The sequence below is a fragment of the Rutilus rutilus genome (genome assembly GCF_951802725.1).
Source record: "Rutilus rutilus genome assembly, chromosome: 7".
Lineage (NCBI taxonomy): Eukaryota > Metazoa > Chordata > Actinopteri > Cypriniformes > Leuciscidae > Rutilus > Rutilus rutilus.
The window spans coordinates 4,249,330-4,271,284 of NC_140221.1; the positions used below are offsets into that span (position 1 = coordinate 4,249,330).

At 36.6% G+C, this 21,955-nt stretch overlaps 1 protein-coding gene across 4 annotated transcripts in view; it reads left to right on the forward strand.

The window, feature by feature from the left end:
- Positions 1–21,955, forward strand: part of dlg4a (discs, large homolog 4a) — a 164,924-nt gene that overhangs the window by 85,632 nt on the left and 57,337 nt on the right. For all 4 annotated transcript variants that reach the window (XM_084413721.1, XM_084413719.1, XM_084413720.1 and 1 more), the window contains exon 3: positions 5,502–5,558. In XM_084413721.1, coding sequence (XP_084269847.1) covers positions 5,502–5,558 — 57 coding nt within the window. The remainder of the gene's footprint in view (positions 1–5,501; positions 5,559–21,955) is intronic.

Below are 21,955 nucleotides of genomic sequence, written 5' to 3' on the forward strand. Positions count from 1 at the left end.
CAAAGCATTAAAATACATAGCAAATGCCTTAGAATTTACATTTTAATATAATTATGCTCATTTTCTTTTGGAATAGCGCATCCTTTTGCAAAAGACATTGGGAGTAACCTTCACATTTTGATTAGCATTTCTATTAGTTATGGAACAGAGCTGCATATTGGCTGCTCTTTAAAATGTGATAATAAGGTGTGATATTATTGCATATATTTGGGTTCAAGTGGGAAAAAATTTTGAACTATTAAATAAGAATTTTAAAACTGATCATTTATTTCGATGGTCCACTTTAGGCTTTCTACCAACTATACTTTATTTTGAAGGTCCGACACCAGACTTTCTACTGACTATTAGGCCACATTTACATTACATGCTTCATGTGAACCAATTCCCATTTTTCCTGACACATATGACCCAGGAACATATTAGCAGGAAAAAAGCGCATGGATTCTGATATTCTCAGATCAGTTTCAGGCCTCATTCATATGTGGAAGTAAATTGGATATGAATTGGATATGTGCGTCTGCCATGTAAGCGGACAGATGAGATATTCCTCTGTCAATGCGAGTCATACATCATTGAAAAAGAGACGAATTCAGGTGGACACCAAACGTGATCACATGACTCTTCTCAATGTCTCAGTGGAGGACGAATGCTTAACCCAATGTTTTGCTGACCTTTAAAGATGGTCTGGAAAGCAAAAGCATGTATTATCGTTTCGTCTGCGTCCATTGCAAATCAAGCAGTTTTTACTTCCTTTTCGGCCTAAGCTTTTCCGGGTCAGTGCGTCTACCTTGGGTTGTTTCGCCAAGTGTATAGTGTAAATGCTACCAGATATCGGATATGGGTCACTTTTAAAAGAAGAATGTCCAAAAAATGGTATGGAGTCAACAAATCTGAATTGGGCAGTGTAAATGTGGCCTCAGTAATTTTGCAAGACAAGTACACATCAACATATTCTTCTAACCCGAATACTAATACTCTAATGTGAGTTAGTTGACATTTAGTTACTTATAGTTATGAGGAATGACTAAATGTAGAAAGAATGTGGTAAAGTGATATGAAACAGTAATGCAGTCATAATGCAATATCTGTGCTGTTGTAATCAATGAGTGTCCACCAATCAGAAGCAAGAATTCAGCCATACCGTATTATAGGAGACTGTAATGTGCAGTCACTCCTTCATCAGGGGTTATTTTGCAATGATGACCGGCTGACTGTACATAGTCTCACTTATTACTTGGATACACATCAAATTATTAAATAAATGGACAAAATATTCGAGTTCAGATGATTTTATAATGTTAGAACAAGTGAAGAGTATACAAGATTGGAAACTAGCGCAGTCTTGAAGTCTGGTCGATTTGCAATGGTCAGTTTTAATGGTCACTTATACAAAATCTTTAACTGAGCAATCCTGCATTTGACCAGTTAGAATGAGGTATTCTGATTGATCAGAGATCTATCTAATAAAATGTCTAAAGTTTGGTTTAATTAGTAATATTTTTATTGTTGAACTTCAGCACACCTCTGGAGTGTTTGACAGTAGTTATGCATCTGTGAATAAAGGAGTAGGAAATTGGAGAAAATGAGACGCATTCCTTTGGGAATTTTTCAATCATTGAGCTCTCAGGATGGATTTGGGTCAGGGATGAATCTCGAGGGGTTCAGAAGGAGTGAGCCATCATCCCGAAGCTTCAGGGAATGTGTAATAATGTGAGATTTTCATCTGCCTGTGGAGAGCTCTTATCTTCAGAGTTTATTTTTGGAAACCAAAACATTTCATACATGTAAAGGATTTATCATGCGGGGAAGCAATACCTGAAGCGGTTTAATCACTCAAAACTGAGCAACATCGCCACCTGCTGGTACGGCATAGAACAGCGCTGGCGCTTTCAGAACAGGGTTCCGACACATTTTAACATTTCCAAATTCCATACTTTTCCAGAATCAAATTTCCAAACCTCTCTGTAGATTTGTAAGACCAAATTTAACATAAATGGTTCATACAGCATTATATTTGATATATAATCATCTGTGAATACTTTTATTTTCTGTTTTTTTCTCTCTCTCGAAGTGATAACATTCGTTTGCATGATGAGGAGAAACTTAAAACACGTTGTAACCTGCATATATTCACCTCTGACACATGGGTTTGATACTGTAATCGTGGTTTGATGTTGCACAATCACCAAACAGCAAAGTACTGTCTTATTTAGATGATCGTTCGCTGGTTTGAGTGGCATTTGATTAAATATTGAATCATTGATAAATATTAAGTTCAAAAGAGTCGCTTATGGTAAAGACAAACCGTTTAGTGTAATGAAAATGTGTCGTGTTTGACAATTACTAAAGAAACACTCTGCTTGTATGATACATGTTTAGAAATTCTTAATTTTATATTTTAGACATCTAAATAGGGGAAATAGTCTGGAAACACAAATATTTGGTAACACTTTATTTGACAGTGTCCTTGTTACATATGTTACATGTACTTACTGTAGTAATAACAGTAAATTATGCATAATTACATGCAACTAACCCTCAACCAAATCCTAATCCTACCCTAACCCTATAGTAAGTACATGTAGTTACTTAATATTACTCAGTACTTAAATATATAATTACACTGTAACACTGACACCTTACAAAAAATATTTTTCCATACTCTGTTTTTCCCCCATACTTAATTCGTTAATAATAAATAATAAATGACTCAAATCAAATTCCATACTTTTCCAAAGTTTTCAAAGTTACAACATTGTGTTGGTGTGTCCCTCTAAATGGGAAACAAACATAGTGCAGACTTTACTTTTGTATTTTTATGTTTGACTTTTCCTTTTATTGCTTTCTACATTTCTACCACTGGAAGGTCAATTCCTAGTTATGCAGTACCTGTAAATAATGATGATGATAATATTAATGTTTAATATGCAATCATAATTTGTGTTTACCAGACATATATTCTTCACAGAAATCATCAAATTATTGCTACATTCAAAAAAAAGTTATATAAATTGTGAATGATGTCAGATAACTATTTTTTTATTATAATAAAATAATATTTGGTTATAGTCAAATAGATATTACAACAGACTAACAGGGTGGAAAGTGTATTTGAGGACAAGAATATCCTATAAATTCAAAACCAACTCCAAAAAAAAAAAAAACTGTAAACTACTGTAGACTTTCTAGAATATTTCTTAGTAAAGTTTTTAATTTTGCCGGGGACATGGTAAACACACCAACATCACAAATTCGCTCCACGTTCACTTAATTGTCATAAAATAGTTTCCTAATTTACACCCATTGCTAGAGATGCACAAACAGCAGCTTCAGGACTTTTCCGTCAGTGTCCTGTAGATCATGGAATCTGTCCCTGTAACAGAGATGCTCACAAGTCTCTGAGCTAGAGTCCAAGTCAAGTCTCAAGTCTCTGAGCTAGAGTCCAAGTCAAGTCTCAAGTCTCTTTATAATATTAAGTCTCTGGTTATAATAAGTGTTGCATCATCACGTACAGCGACCCATCCAACACTGCATAGCTATAAGGAATTCAAAGCATGTAATATGTTATTATGACTCCTTTATCTATCAGCATACAGTATCAGCTTTGATTTTGGTATATAATTAGTGTAAACAGGCTATTGCAACATGACAAAAACACCAAGAATGCTTTACTCTTAAGTTAATATCTGTATTTTGCCTTGTAGCATGAACACACAGTACAGTACAGACCAAAAATTAAGAAAGACCAAATATGGTCAAACATCACATTTTAGCTAAATGCAAAACACTACTGCAACAAACCAAACGATGTGAAATATGTTTTTTAAGCCGTTTGGTTTAGATGTCCTCATAAACCATGTTTACGTTGTAATACCCATGTCATTGTACACATTTGTGTCCTCATAAACCATATACAAGAACACACACACACACACACACACACACACACAATAACAGTAGGCCCTGACAGGAGGACAGAGTAAAGGTACACTGGAGTCGGAGCTAAAATTCCTACACTTTTAAAAACGTTTTTTTTTTCCTTTTTGAAAATGGGTCCTACAGAACACCATACAAGGGTTAAACAAACGCACATTTATATTTCATAAGGAAGACAGACAGTCGGAGTTAACCTCCCGTAACGTTAGGTCGTAGCTAAAGCAAGAAGCAAGCTAAAGGTAGATGGTCAATGCTGAGCTAAACATGTTTAACGTTACTGACCTATCAGGATGCGTTTTCAGATGCCTGATAAAATTAGATGTGGTTGAGCCTGAATCTTTTATCCTCGTATCACATATCTTGCATTGAGCACTTCTTCTGTTTGGGCCGTCTTGTTTGAAGTTTGTAAATCCAAAGCTAACGATGAATGGCACAGCAGTCGACATGTTTGTTCGTTGTCCTCTACGTGTGGCGGCCGCGCCTAAAATAATTGAAAAAAAAAAGTGTGGCTGCGCCCGCGCGCAGCAGATACCTAGTACGTCACGTGTTACGTGGGCAGGTTATAGGTAACGGAGGGAGGGGAATAACAGCGAGCTCATCAGTTGCTTCCTAAAAATTAACATTGTTCACGAGTCCCGCAGCTCGAGTCCGAGTCGAGTCTGAAGTCTTTCGAGGACGAGTCTCAAGTCGAGTCTGAAGTCACTGTGTGTGCGACTTAAGTCGCACCCGAGTCCGAGTCTCAAACTCGAGTCCCCATCTCTGCCCTGTAATGGGATGCAGTTGCTCAGACGAGCGAACACTAACTGGGAATTTCTTTAAAAATATCAGATAATATCAATCACAGATTTGCAGCATTTTCTTATACCATGCATGTCAAATATTTACAGTTTCTGAATTCTCCAGTAGAAAAAAGAATGTAATTAAAGTCAATAAATACAATTATTCTTTCGCTAAATTCAATTCGTCAGTTTGATTCAAGTTCATTTAGACTATTATAGTAATTATAAAACCATATAGTCAGTGTATTAAAGTACATTTATAGCAGATTCAATGCTTTATAATGCGTTATGATGCATCAGTGCATGTTTACAGTTCACCCAAAAATAAAATCATTTTCTCACCCTCAAGTTGTTCCAAACCTGCATGAATTTCTTTCTTCTGCTGAAGAACAGTTGACTTCCACAGTATTTTTTCCCCCATACTATGGAAGTCAATGGGGTCCATCAACTGTCTGGTCCTGACATTCTTCAAAATGTCTTCTTTTGTGTTCAGCAGAAACTCATACAGGTTTGAGGGCGAGTAAATGATGACAGAATTGTAATTTTTGGGAAAAACTATCCCTTTATTTGTATCCACCTTGTTTTGCAACACAGAAGTAGGCCATTTTCTGTGAATGTGCAAGACTTCTGATTCATTAGCGAGTAGCTTGAAGAATAACCGGAAGCCTCGCAAATTCAAGTTACAAATGCGCCTGCTCTTTAATCTCTGATTTGATGCTTTTTTTTTATCCTATTGGTTTGTTGTTGAGTTATCCGCCCTCCTCTCCTGTTTTCTTTCTTTCACAGCCAGTGTTGCTGTCCTCTGGTCAAACGCCTCTGTACACGTCTGCGGTCTCCACACTGGTAAGAGCACTCATGCGTTACTGCCCCTGCTGTCCGGGAGGCAGAACTGCACCGTTCCATCATCCTTTTTCATGCCATTTGATCACATCATTATAACCGTGGAAATATCTCACCCAACCAATCAGTTTTGATCCACATATTGCTGGTTTCTCATCCTGTTTTACTCAAAGGCCCGTCATTGTCCAACACAATAGATTTCCTACCGTATTTCTGCTGTAATTATGGCAACGCAAGTTTTTTTGTGAACAGAAACTGGGAATGTTGATGCATTTATTTTGTGATTCTATGAGATTCAAGATTTTGTATGTTTTACTATAAAAATAACTATAGTTATTGAGGAGAAAAAAAATATGATTTATATATATGAGAACTAGGGAATGTGAATAAAATTGTTAATAATCAAGTCAAACTCATCATTACCATTTCTACAATGGTGACTGGAAAAAAATATGAATGACACTTCCTTTGTGACATTGTTCTTCACAGTGGCATTATCATGATTGTTTAATTGTTATTATCTTCATAAAGGTCACTGAACTGGGTCGTCGAATTGTCAAGTCAAATTTAAGTCAAGTTAATGTTTATAATATCTTCACTATATTCATGCCTTCTATTCGCATAATCAGGCATTTGAGATTTGCTGTATATATATCGCCTGAAGAGTATGTCTGTATGAAATTCCATGGGCCAAATTACATCACACACACACACACACACACACACACACACACACACACACACACACACACACACACACACACACACACACACACACACACACACACACACACACTGTAAAAAAACGGTAAACATTTACAACCTGCAGTTAAGGTCATTTCACTTTTGTGAATTTACATACTGATGAAGAAAATGAAGTTGAACATCAGAACTCAACAAGTAGAAATGACAGAAATTGTTGTTACAAGTAAAATGGATGCAAACAAAGTTGGCGTTTTAACATAAAGACATTTTTACCGTTTTTTTTTCTGTATTGCATCAATGTCAGGTTGTTTTCACAGTAGCTTCCTTCATATGTCTATATGGTATTTCTCTGTCGCCTGAAGTCATCATTTTCTCTGTGCTGTCAGACCAACATCAGCAAACTCATCACTCTGCTGCAGAGTATCAACTTTAAACACACACACACACACACACACACACACACAGTTTCAGCCTATTATTTCTGACAGCTCATATATCTGCCTGGAACAATGTTGTTTCCTTCTAGATCTGCTTAACGCATCTCACTATGACGCAAATATTCTTATAACACGTGTGCTGTGTGTTGGATGGCTAGAATTAAGGTTTTATTAAAACAAAGTGCTAAATGCATCAACTAATCAACACTGTCAGATAATCATTTTTAATAATGTTCTTTCAGTTACTGGAGGAGAAAAAGAGTCTGAGTCTGATTTCATACTCCAATATACACAAATTATTTTTAAAAAATGGCAATGATTTATTGCCATATACGTTAGGATTTTTGTTTAGTGTATTGACCCATCTTTCTCTTTCTCTGAGTTACTGTAGTGCCTTAAATGCTCCTGTAGAGGGCGGTGTGCTGTCAGCTGTTCACTAACGGTCTGTCACTGTCAGGAATATCAACAGGAAGTGATTGGCCAAACCTGAGCTTATGCTTCAAAGAGTTACTTTTGACTGACGTATCTACTTTGTTTTAGATTTTTCTTCTAAAATGCCTTAAAGGTAATAAAAATAGACACAAATACATCAATCGTTGAGGCTGATAAAATTAGCTCTGGCTCTGGACTTCATATTTTCATCTTAGACTTTAGAGCAAATCTGAGTACAGTTTGAGACGTTGAGATCTCTTTTGAAACTCTGTAGGAAAAACGTGAGATTATTGGGATCGTTTCCTTATCTAAACAGAAGGAGGAGACTTGATTTGCTCTCATGAAATTGAAGTTGCAATAGTCTATTCTTCCCTATTGTGACGTATATTTGAGTAAAACGGCTTCTCGAACAAGAACAAATGAAGGGCGGGGCTTGATTTTGTCCATTGGGAGTGATTGGATGGTAGTGGTTTGCTATTCAGTCCCTCCAGAAAAACGCGATTATGCGATCGCATGATTCAATGCATAATCAGCCAAAGTCCGCATATTTATGCGGGGGCCGCATTTTTTCAAATACGCCGCACTTTCGCCGCATAAATTGCAGATTTCCACGTGCAAAATATGCGGGCTTGCATGATTTCATAATCCCCGCATTTTCGTTGCAAAAAGTCACATATATCTTAGCAGAAAGTTGAAAATTGTTGCGTTTACTTCACACAAGCACAGCCATTTCCCATGTTGCCATGGGAACGTTATGAAGTGACGTAATTACGCGACATCATTGAAAAGCTGCAAACCCCGTGATGCCGATGAAACCATGATGAAGCCCACAAATCATTCTCATTTTCCAACAAACATAAGCGCAAAAGACAGCGCAAAGCAGTTTCCCAATGCGTTACATGACAGTGGGGGCAAATTATTTTAACAGAAGATGTCTGTTTTGTATAGCTACCTCTGTAAAACAGGAAGCACACATTTTTTTTTTTTTTATATTTTATTTATTCATTTTTACAGAATTTGTAGCATATTCATTTTGTAAAGCTACAGAACTTGTTCGACTCATCAATGTTTTGTAAGTTTGAGCCATGTGTTTATTAAGGTCTGAAATAAAACAAGATGAGAACTTAAATATTACCAGCACTTTATGTGATGTAGTATGCTTGCTTATCATAGGAAGTAATAAGAAATGACTCTTTACATTAAAGTAATTTTTTTTTACATTTTTCTCTTTTTCATCAAACCGCAGTTTTTGCAAGTTCCCGCAATTTCATCGCATAAAATTGCATAAATATCCCGCATATTCCATCGCATTTTTTAAGAAAACGCGCCGCATAATCAAGGATTTTTGCCCGCAACAATCACAAAAAAACTCCGCGTTTTTCTGGAGGGACTGGCTATTGGTGGATCTCATGTGAGTGACAGGTGGCTCCGCCCTCGCGCCAGTAAACACATTATCAGAAGAGAAGAGTTTCTTTCTTCTACTCTATAAAGAAGAAATGTTATGGAGACAAAATACTTTAAAATCTCAAAATTGACGAGTTAGTCTCATTGCTATGGAAGCCCATTTCCGCCACGTTGAGTAAAAAAAAAAAGATTCTTTAAGTCATAATAATGAGAAACTTTCTCATAATAATGACTTAACATATCATAATAATGAGAAACTTTCTCGTAATAATGACTTAACATCTCGTAATAATGAGAAACTTTCTCATAATAATGACTTAACATATCATAATAATGAGAAACTTTCTCGTAATAATGACTTAACATCTCGTAATAATGAGAAACTTTCTCGTAATAATGACTTAACATCTCGTAATAATGAGAAACTTTCTCGTAATAATGACTTAACATCTCGTAATAATGAGAAACTTTCTCATAATAATGACTCAACATCTCGTAATAATGAGAAACTTTCTCGAAATAATGACTTAACATCTCGTAATAATGAGAAACTTTCTCGAAATAATGACTTAACATCTCGTAATAATGAGAAACTTTCTCGTAATAATGACTTAACATCTCGTAATAATGAGAAACTTTCTCGAAATAATGACTTAACATCTCGTAATAATGAGAAACTTTCTCGTAATAATGACTTAACATCTCGTAATAATGAGAAACTTTCTCGAAATAATGACTTAACATCTCGTAATAATGAGAAACTTTCTCGTAATAATGACTTAACATCTCGTAATAATGAGAAACTTTCTCGAAATAATGACTTAACATCTCGTAATAATGAGAAACTTTCTCGTAATAATGACTTAACATCTCGTAATAATGAGAAACTTTCTCGTAATAATGACTTAACATCTCGTAATAATGAGAAACTTTCTCGTAATAATGACTTAACATCTCGTAATAATGAGAAACTTTCTCGAAATAATGACTTAACATCTCGTAATAATGAGAAACTTTCTCGAAATAATGACTTAACATCTCGTAATAATGAGAAACTTTCTCGTAATAATGACTTAACATCTCGTAATAATGAGAAACTTTCTCGAAATAATGACTTAACATCTCGTAATAATGAGAAACTTTCTCGAAATAATGACTTAACATCTCGTAATAATGAGAAACTTTCTCGTAATAATGACTTAACATCTCGTAATAATGAGAAACTTTCTCGTAATAATGACTTAACATCTCGTAATAATGAGAAACTTTCTCGTAATAATGACTTAACATCTTGTAATAATGAGAAACTTTCTCGAAATAATGACTTAACATCTCGTAATAATGAGAAACTTTCTCGAAATAATGACTTAACATCTCGTAATAATGAGAAACTTTCTCGTAATAATGACTTAACATCTCGTAATAATGAGAAACTTTCTCGTAAATAATGACTTAACATCTCGTAATAATGAGAAACTTTCTCGAAATAATGACTTAACATCTCGTAATAATGACTTAACATCTCGTAATAATGAGAAACTTTCTCGAAATAATGACTTAACATCTCGTAATAATGACTTAACATCTCGTAATAATGAGAAACTTTCTCGAAATAATGACTTAACATCTCGTAATAATGACTTAACATCTCGTAATAATGAGAAACTTTCTCGTAAAAATGACTTAACATCTCGTAATAATGACTTAACATCTCGTAATAATGAGAAACTTTCTCGTAATAATGACTTAACATCTCGTAATAATGAGAAACTTTCTCGTAATAATGACTTAACATCTCGTAATAATGAGAAACTTTCTCGTAATAATGACTTAACATCTCGTAATAATGAGAAACTTTCTCGTAATAATGACTTAACATCTCGTAATAATGAGAAACTTTCTCGTAATAATGACTTAACATCTCGTAATAATGAGAAACTTTCTCGAAATAATGACTTAACATCTCGTAATAATGACTTAACATCTCGTAATAATGAGAAACTTTCTCGAAATAATGACTTAACATCTCGTAATAATGACTTAACATCTCGTAATAATGAGAAACTTTCTCGAAATAATGACTTAACATCTCGTAATAATGACTTAACATCTCGTAATAATGAGAAACTTTCTCGTAAAAATGACTTAACATCTCGTAATAATGAGAAACTTTCTCGAAATAATGACTTAACATCTCGTAATAATGAGAAACTTTCTCGTAATAATGACTTAACATCTCGTAATAATGAGAAACTTTCTCGTAATAATGACTTAACATCTCGTAATAATGAGAAATTTTCTCGTAAATAATGACTTAACATCTCGTAATAATGAGAAACTTTCTCGAAATAATGACTTAACATCTCGTAATAATGACTTAACATCTCGTAATAATGAGAAACTTTCTCGAAATAATGACTTAACATCTCGTAATAATGACTTAACATCTCGTAATAATGAGAAACTTTCTCGAAATAATGACTTAACATCTCGTAATAATGACTTAACATCTCGTAATAATGAGAAACTTTCTCGTAAAAATGACTTAACATCTCGTAATAATGAGAAACTTTCTCGAAATAATGACTTAACATCTCGTAATAATGAGAAACTTTCTCGTAATAATGACTTAACATCTCGTAATAATGAGAAACTTTCTCGTAATAATGACTTAACATCTCGTAATAATGAGAAACTTTCTCGAAATAATGACTTAACATCTCGTAATAATGAGAAACTTTCTCGAAATAATGACTTAACATCTCGTAATAATGAGAAACTTTCTCGTAATAATGACTTAACATCTCGTAATAATGAGAAACTTTCTCGTAATAATGACTTAACATCTCGTAATAATGAGAAACTTTCTTGTAAATAATGACTTAACATCTCGTAATAATGAGAAACTTTCTCGAAATAATGACTTAACATCTCGTAATAATGACTTAACATCTCGTAATAACGAGAAACTTTCTCGAAATAATGACTTAACATCTCGTAATAATGAGAAACTTTCTCGTAATAATGACTTAACATCTCGTAATAATGAGAAACTTTCTCGTAATAATGACTTAACATCTCGTAATAATGAGAAACTTTCTCGTAATAATGACTTAACATCTCGTAATAATGAGAAACTTTCTCGTAAATAATGACTTAACATCTCGTAATAATGAGAAACTTTCTCGAAATAATGACTTAACATCTCGTAATAATGACTTAACATCTCGTAATAATGAGAAACTTTCTCGAAATAATGACTTAACATCTCGTAATAATGACTTAACATCTCGTAATAATGAGAAACTTTCTCGAAATAATGACTTAACATCTCGTAATAATGACTTAACATCTCGTAATAATGAGAAACTTTCTCGTAATAATGACTTAACATCTCGTAATAATGAGAAACTTTCTCGTAATAATGACTTATTTTCTCGCACTTCTACGCATGCGCAAAGCAGCGGAGCAGAAGGGCGTGCCACACTAGCGACATCCCCTGGTCAAAGACGTGTAAATGCATCACAGCAAACATGGCACGCTCTGCAAAACAGTTGTTTTCATTAAAGTCAGTTTGATCTACTAAGTGCAATCTGTAGTATCATTAAATAACATCCTCAGTAGGCCTATATCTTCCATACTTTTCCATGCGCACGATAAGGTGTGAAAGTGGAATGCAGAAGCAGCAGGACGGTTACCATGGTAACGAAGGACGCCTGCTTGTGCGCACCGATGGAAATTGTTACATGAATTTACAAAACTATCAGATTAAAGTTGGAATATTACATTTATTCGTCAAGTTTAAGTGTAACACATGTGTGTTAATATAACACGTATTTTGCAGATGCTTCTAGGATATTTGATGTGCAGGTTCATCTGGAAGATATCAATACAAAAATCACCTTTAAGATGTTTATGACTTTGGGGACATTTAAACATAAGTGGGCAGTGGAATGGGGGAAAACGCAAGGTCGAGACGTGTTTTTAAAAGCTGAACTTCTTTTCAATTGAGCGCCGCGTTTTTAGGAAGCCGTGTCATGCGCGAGACGCTGCAGAAGAGCGAGCGCAACGTCCGTCTAGTGCGCGTTTGCCTAGAAAAGCAATGAAAAAGCGCGTTCTGTATGAACGGACCCTTACACAGATTTCCAGATGAAGTGTTCTTAAACAGATTTGGAAAGGTGTGCTGTCTGATCATTCCTCCATCTATTTGAAATCCATGGATCACCCTTGTGTTGCTGCTTGTTCATACACAAAAATACACATTAATATTACAAATGAATAAAAGACTATCTATGGAAGCCTGTCTCATATACTGATCATTTATCATTAATGTTATTCACTGCAGAGCGTGCCATGTTTGCTGTGATGCATTTACACGGCTTTGACCAGCGGATGTCGCTAGTGTGGCACGCCCTTCTGCTCCGCTGCTTTGCGCATGCGTAGAAGTGCGAGAAAATAAGTCATTATTACGAGAAAGTTTCTCATTATTATGAGATGTCATTATTACGAGAAAGTTTCTCATTATCAAGAGATGTTAAGTCATTATTACGAGAAAGTTTCTCATTATTACGAGATGTTAAGTCATTATTACGAAAAAAGTTACTCATTATTATGAGATATTTTCTCATTATAATGAGATACTAAGTCATAATTACGAGAAAGTTTCTCATTATAATGAGATACTAAGTCATTATTATGAGAAAGTTTCTCAATATAATGAGATACTAAGTCATTATTATGAGAAAGTTTCTCATTATTATGACATACATTATTATATTTTTTTCCTTAACGTGGCGGAAACGGGCTTCCATACATTGCTGTCTAGGAGAAACAATTGAGATATAAAATAGATTTCACTGGGAATATAGGATCTTTACCGAATGGGCGCACACACACACACACATGCACATGTACAGCACTCATTTTAAACAGGAGGTTGAGACAGTGAGACTCTGGTGTCCATAGCAACGGAACTGCTGCTGATGATATTAACACGTTTGAAGTGCCAAGGAGGCAAGTGAAATCTTCCTAAGCTTCCATCTCTCTCTCTCTCCCTCTCTCACACACACACACACACACTCACACACTCACACACTCGTTTTCCATTTCTAAATGACAGGCTGTAGGATGTGGTGAGATGAGGAGAAAACACACACACACACACACACACACACACACACACACACACACACACACACACACACACACACACACACAGCAGGGTACAGGAACCAGCAAACACCGAACACTCATCCACAGAGAACATGGATGGGTGAGGAGTACAAAAGAATTATGTAATTATCGATAGATAGATAGATAGATAGATAGATAGATAGATAGATAGATAGATAGATAGATAGATAGATAGATAGATAGATAGATAGATAGATAGATAGATAGATAGTGTGATCTCAAAAGAAATGTCCTGGCATTAATTCCACATTTCTTTTGCCGCTGTAGATTTAGCAGGAAACACTGGGTGAACAGACTTTAGTGTTCGTTGAATCAGATTAGTATATCATAACGCTTTTGTACGCTCATGGCAAGGAGTAAAAAGCAGTTAGTGGGTGTATGCCTTAGTATGCATATGAATATGTGTGAGTGTGTGTGTGTTTATTGCTGCACTGGACAGTGTATGAACAGAGTCGGCTCTGTTGCGTAACAAGCTCTAATGTCACTTGACCTCTAATTGGCTGCCGGTTTGATTTGCATATATACCTAATGGTAATGCACAAATTGCTTTGTGAGTGTAAACAAGCAAAGTTATAATAAAAAATGCATATGGGAATAGTGGAATTAATTAATTAATCATACTGTTCTTTTTTTATAATAGATAAATAAAGAGCTGAGATCATGAAAAACTCTAGAATTGAAGGAGAGGGAGATGTGATGCTCTACAGGGGAAATGATGTGAGATGAGAATGAGAGCAGGAGCTGAAGGAACGCGTAAATGATGGAAGTGAGGATGAGTCCTGAGGGAAATGGAGGGAGTTCATAACTGGCTCTTGTTTACACACCCCTGATACTGTACAGACCTGAATTTAATTCGGCCCACTCTGAAACGTTCATTGGATTCAAAAGATTAAGAATGAATCAGTAGGCAAGAAGCAATTTCAAACTGATAATTCATTAAATGAATCACATTTGAGTTATTGTGTTAAATGCTCAGCCGGGAACTCATTTCCAAATCTAATATTTGTTGGTCAGGCCAGATAGATAGATAGATAGATAGATAGATAGATAGATAGATAGATAGATAGATAGATAGATAGATAGATAGATAGATAGATAGATAGAACAACCGATAGAACAACCGATAGATAGAACGATAGATAGATAGAATGACAGAAAGAAAGAAAGAAAGAAAGAAAGATAGATAGATAGATAGATAGATAGATAGATAGATAGATAGATAGATAGATAGAATGACCGATAGATAGAATGACCGATAGATAGAATGACCGATAGATAGAAAGAAAGAAAGAAAGAAAGAAAGAAAGAAAGAAAGAGAAAGATAGATAGATAGATGGATAGATAGATAGATAGATAGATAGATAGATAGATAGATAGATAGATAGATAGATAGATAGATAGATAGAATGACTGACTGACTGACTGACTGACAAATGGATAGATAGAATGACCGATAGATAGATAGATAGAAAGAAAGAACGATGGATAGATATAGATAGATAGAATGACCGATAGATGGATAGATAGAAAGAAAGAACGATAGATAGATATAGATAGATAGAATGACCGATAGATAGAATGACTGACTGATAGATAGATAGATAGATAGATAGATAGATAGATAGATAGATAGATAGATAGATAGATAGATAGATAGATAGATAGATAGATAGATAGATAGATAGATAGATATAGATAGATAGAATGACCGATAGATAGATAGATAGAAAGAAAGAACGATAGATAGATATAGATAGATAGAATGACCGATAGATAGAATGACTGACTGATAGATAGATAGATAGATAGATAGATAGATAGATAGATAGATAGATAGATAGATAGATAGATAGATAGATAGATAGAAGCAATTTCAAACTGATAATTCATTAAATTAATCACATTTGAGTTATTTTGTTAAATGCTCAGCCGGGAACTCATTTCCAAATCTAATATTTGTTGGTCAGGCCAGTTTGTACAGTATTTTTAGAGAAAATAGGCTGGCATAGAAAAAGTTTGTTACAGTGATTTTACCACGGTTTCAGTGTTGTTATGCTCATCGTTAACCTTTATCGTTGCCTGTTCCTTTAAAAGTGTGTCACTAATGGCGTGTCCAGGTGGCTAAACGGAGAGTGTTGGCATCAGTTCACCAGTGTGTGTGTCTGTGCCAGCCTGTCGTCTGTGTGCCAGTGAGGGCACTGAGAGGGCACTGAGAGGACATTGCTTTCCGTAATGCTTGCATGGGCATCACCAATGATACTGTACACTCATCGGCCACTTTATTAGGTACACCTTGCTAGTACTGAGTTTGACCCGCCTTCAGAACTGCCTTAAATCTTCATGGCAGAGATTCAACAAGGCTCTGGAAACATTCCTCTGAGATTTTGCTCCATATTGACGATAGAATCACACATTTGCTGCAGATTTTCAGACATGATGTGAATCTCTCGTTACTCCACATCCCTAAACTGCTCTACTGGACTGAGATCTGGTGACTGGAGGCCGTTTGAGTTTAGTGAACTTATCATGTTCAAGAAACCAGTTTGAGATGATTTGTGACTGTGTGTTATCCTGCTGGAAGTAAAGGACTGGACATGGTCAGTAACATACTTCAGGTCGGCTGTGGTGTTTTAAGCCCTATTCGGACGGGATTAACTTTACAAGGGTAGATGGAGTAGTGTCATTTTACCACAGGACGTCTGTAATATTAATGGCTAATTCGCACAGGATAAGATATCAGTAAAACTAACAGAAGTGGGAGAGTAACTCGATTTACGCATCGCCATCACTCCTGTCGTGTCGTCATGTGTGTTGCTTCCTGATATCACGTGCGCAAACAACCTATATTTATATATATATATAAAACAGTTATGTCTGGTCGAACGATGTTAACTTCAGATTGGATTGTGTTGGTAATAGGCACTTACCTAACGCTAAAAGATGTTTCGTGCCTCTAACAAGTGCTTTCGATCTTCTTTCTGATCTGAATGGTGTGTGTAAAACACTTGAGTTTTGCCACAGACTCGTCCCAGCGACTAGAACGCAACTGAATGCCTTTTCAAGCGTCTCCATACTTGAAAAACTGCGGAAAACTACTTTTAAACAGGAAATGGCGGAATATTTACGTACATATTTACAGCGGGTGTATTCGCACGGGATTAGTATCACCTGAGGTAATTTTTTCAGACCTTTTTACTGAAGGTAAAAGTCGCCGTAATCTTTACTGACATTGTCCATCATGATTACTGAGATGGCATGTTCAGATGGGACTAAAATCACTGAGAAGCTCTGGTAATTATTACTGTACCCCACCTCTCCATGTTAAACTAATCCCGTCCGAATAGGGCTTAAGGCTCAGGTGGAGCTGAGAGGCCCAAAGTGTGTCAAGAAAATATATAACGCACTGTTACACACCAGCAGCCTGAACCGCTGATACAACGCAGGATGATCCACGCTTTCATGTTGTTTACACCGAATCCTGACCCGACCATCTGAACGTCACTGCAGATCCAGACTCAGAGCAGTCGATGTTTCTCCAATCTTCTGTTGGCCAGTTTTGGTGAGCTCGTGTGAATTGTAGCCTCAGTTTGTTGTTCTCATCTGACAGGAGCGACACCGGTGTGTGTCTTCTGCTGCTGGAGCTCTTCTGCTTCAAGGTTTGGCGTGTCGAGCGTTCAGAGATTGGTGTGTGTTCAGAGACGCTCTTCTGCTTCAAGGTTTGACGTGTTGAGCGTTCAGTGATTGGTGTGTGTTCAGAGACGCTCTTCTGCTTCAAGGTTTGACGTGTCGAGCGTTCAGAGATTGGTGTGTGTTCAGAGATGCTCTTCTGCTTCAAGGTTTGACGTGTCGAGCGTTCAGAGATTGGTGTGTGTTCAGAGACGCTCTTCTGCTTCAAGGTTGGACGTGTTGAGCGTTCAGAGATTGGTGTGTGTTCAGAGACGCTCTTCTGCTTCAAGGTTTGACGTGTCGAGCGTTCAGAGATTGGTGTGTGTTCAGAGACGCTCTTCTGCTTCAAGGTTTGATGTGTTGAGCGTTCAGAGATTGGTGTGTGTTCAGAGACGCTCTTCTGCTTCAAGGTTTGACGTGTTGAGCGTTCAGAGATTGGTTTGTGTTCAGAGATGTTCTTCTGCTTCAAGGTTTGATGTGTTGAGCGTTCAGAGATTGGTGTGTGTTCAGAGACACTCTTCTGCTTCAAGGTTTGATGTGTTGAGCGTTCAGAGATTGGTGTGTGTTCAGAGACGCTCTTCTGCTTCAAGGTTTGATGTGTTGAGCGTTCAGAGATTGGTGTGTGTTCAGAGACACTCTTCTGCTTCAAGGTTTGATGTGTTGAGCGTTCAGAGATTGGTGTGTGTTCAGAGACACTCTTCTGCTTCAAGGTTTGATGTGTTGAGCGTTCAGAGATTGGTGTGTGTTCAGAGACACTCTTCTGCTTCAAGGTTTGATGTGTTGAGCGTTCAGAGATTGGTGTGTGTTCAGAGACGCTCTTCTGCTTCAAGGTTGGACGTGTTGAGTGTTCAGAGATTGGTGTGTGTTCAGAGACGCTCTTCTGCTTCAAGGTTGGACGTGTCGAGCGTTCAGAGATTGGTGTGTGTTCAGAGACGCTCTTCTGCTTCAAGGTTTGATGTGTTGAGCGTTCAGAGATTGGTGTGTGTTCAGAGACGCTCTTCTGCTTCAAGGTTTGATGTGTTGAGCGTTCAGAGATTGGTGTGTGTTCAGAGACGCTCTTCTGCTTCAAGGTTTGATGTGTTGAGCGTTCAGAGATTGGTTTGTGTTCAGAGATGTTCTTCTGCTTCAAGGTTGGACGTGTTGAGTGTTCAGAGATTGGTGTGTGTTCAGAGACACTCTTCTGCTTCAAGGTTTGATGTGTTGAGCGTTCAGAGATTGGTGTGTGTTCAGAGACACTCTTCTGCAGATCTCGGTTGTATCGAGTGCTTATTTGAGTTACTCTTGCCTTTCTATCAGCTGAACCAATCTGGTCATTCTCCTCTCTCCAACACTGCATTTTTCCCACAGAACTGACGCTCACTGGATATTTCTCTTTTTCGGATCATTCTCTGTAAACCCTAGAGATGGTTGTGTGTGATAATCCCAGTAGATCAGATGAAATACTCAGACCATGTTCAAAGTCACTTAAATCACTTTCTTCCTCATTCTGATGCTCAGTTTGAACTTCAGCAGATCATCTTGATCATCTCTAAATACACCGAGTTGCTGCATGTGATTTGCTGATCACCAATTAGATATTTGTGTTAAGTCGTTGAACAGATATACCTAATAAAGTGAATGGTGAATGTATATACACACACACACACACACACACACACACACACACACACACACACACAATGATATACTATACCATATGAATTAATTATAACTATATACTGAACAGCCACCTAAACACCCTAGCAACCATTCAGAACACCTTAGCAACTGCATAATAACACTATTGCAACTCAAAACACCCAGAAGCCAGTTTTTCACAGGCAAGCACCACTGAGATTTTCTTTAGAAAATCTTGAAATGCAGTTTTTTATTTTATTTCTTCTTCTGCTCTCCGTCCTATGCCAGCTGTAGGGACATCATGCGGCCTGTTTGCATGTGTGTGTGTGTTGTTCATGTGCTCAGGATTCACTCTTGCTCATCGCTCACCACAGGTTCAGGAAAGCTCTTTATGTGTGTGTTTGGAAGTGATTTGATTACCTTTTGCTACAATGATCTCCTCTAGGCACTACACTCGACACTCTCTACCTATTTTGCATTTTACTAAAAAACTTGCTGTTGTGTGTGTGTGTGAGAGGCTTCTATGTCTATTCAAAGGTTCTTGCTCACTAATGAATGTTTAAAGTTGTCCCTGCAGCTCTGAGGTAATTACTGAACAGACTTTTGCTGAGACAAATGGTCTGGGGGATCCTCCAACGCGAGAGAGAGAGAGAGAGAGAGTGGGTGGTTGAGATGAAAATGGAGGCAGAGAGAAGGACTGAGATAAAGAAGGAGAGAAGAGTAGAGCCCATGTGGTTTCTCATTTAGGTGAGCCTTTCAGCTCGGAGTGTCTTACGTAATACTTGTGTGTATGCACTGGAAAACGGTTTTGTGGTGAAATGCATCGTGGGGCATTTGTGTCTCCTTAGGTCAAAGCAGTTCAGCTGGCATGCACTTTACAGAGACTACTGTCACATGACCTCATTACGTTGCATGTTTAATTCAGCAAGTGACAGTTATGATCTCGGAAATGCTATTTCACACGTTATGTTAGATTTTTACATTATCTAAATGTAAAAATGGCAGTATGAACAACTAATCTGTGAATTAGGTTTCAGAGTGTGTATTGTCCATTGAACCTAAAACACTAATTTGGACAAACTTTTGCAAAAGGTTTGCTAACTCACAGTTGCTAACTCACAGAAAATGTTAAATGACCGTGTAATTTATTAAAAGTGCATTTTTATTTTGGTCTGATCTAAAATCATGGTTTTGTTCAGTTTGTCTAAAACCATAGAACAGATTAAAATAAACTATTTTGTTTAAGTATTATTTTCGCTTGACACCAGTGTTGATGTTCAGAACACTCGACAGATTCACTGACTGATGAAATTATTTTACTATTTTTTCTTACATAACAAAAAATGATGATGCATATTTGAAAAGGACACCACAACAAACATTGAAGTTGTCTTTATTTATAGTAAGTGAACTAAATTAAACATTGACTAACAAAATATTTTTAGTGAAAATTCTGCTCTCGTTATAGCTAATTTTGTTTATGGCTAAATTAAGTTGTACAAGAAATATTATATTAATCAAGAAATATTATATTGACCTACATTAAAGAAAAAATACAGATTAAGAATATGGTCTTTAATAATAAATCTTTTTTACTTTGTATGAATGTTTTTGTCTTTGCGAAAATAAAAGTTTTTGATTTAATATTAAAGTATAATTTTTTATGGGTTCTGAACACAAGCTTCATACTGCTTCCCTTAAAATATACTTTTCCATTTCAAATACATCCTTTGTTTTATTTTCATCACACTTTTTTCATCTTTCTCTGTATTTACCTTTGCGTCCATTAACCTCGGACCCTGCCATTATTATGCGAAAGCGTTGTGCATCTGTCAGATACGCAGAGAGATTTCTGCTGACACTCACGCCTCTTCTGCACCACAACCCTCCAACCTTTAAGCAATATTAATGTATAAGGGGAAGCAGTTAAAAGCAGGTCATTATCATAGGTCTTATTTCCCAGAGGACATTTCTGTCGTGCATTTCCAAGTTGAGCTGGATGATTCAGTCCTCTCTTGGAAAACTGGGTGTCTCCTCAATAGTGAATATGAACCAGTGTGATGATATATGCTAGCATGTGTAATACTCTGGAGTGCAGTCAGCTTCAATAGAATCAGGCTAAAGACATGCGCTCTCTGCAAATCAACCGGAAATACACAATAGAGTACTGCTGAGTATTTTAGGACACCATTACAGAAGTGCTGGGAAAGTACAGTGGGACACTGGTGCAATGATGTTTGTGTTAGCCAAAACTAGTTCGCATTTTAGCACTCCCAGTTCCATCGTCCTGAAGTCAATGTATTTTTGGTTAAACGTGAACACAAGCTCAAGATGTATTCAACTTTTATTCTATGACATGAAATACATCAGTAATACCATGTTATGTGGGTTTTTTTTTAAAGCTTTTACTTATCTTGAAAAAGCGGTTGATAACAAGAGGTTGTTGGGGACATTAAAGGCCCTGATATATTTAAAGCGATATTGAAGGAAAAACTAGTGTGACGTCATCTTGAACAAAATCAGGCCCAAACGAACTTCGTTTGGAATTTGTTTCTGGATTTCAAAACTTTCCAGAAAGGTTCGGTTAGGCTGGTAAACAGCTTCGCATCACCATTGGTCCGTGGCGATGATGTAATAGGTGGGTGTGGCTCTGAGGCTCCGCCTTCTTTGTGTAAATCTTCTCTGGTTTATTTCTTCTGTTCAGAGGAACAGAGGTCAGACGCGAGTGAAAACATGAACACACTGGAGAGCTGCTTTACAGAAGAAGATGAAGTTGTAATTCTAATTCAAAGTGACAGTCACAGTTTAATACTGTTAAGCTGATTGCTGTTAAATCAATATTGTATAACGCGGTATATAAATAAACGTGACATGACTGGAGGACTGAAGCGCTGAATTGCAAACACATCTCCACATTACTATGATCAGATGCTTTCTTAACTGCTG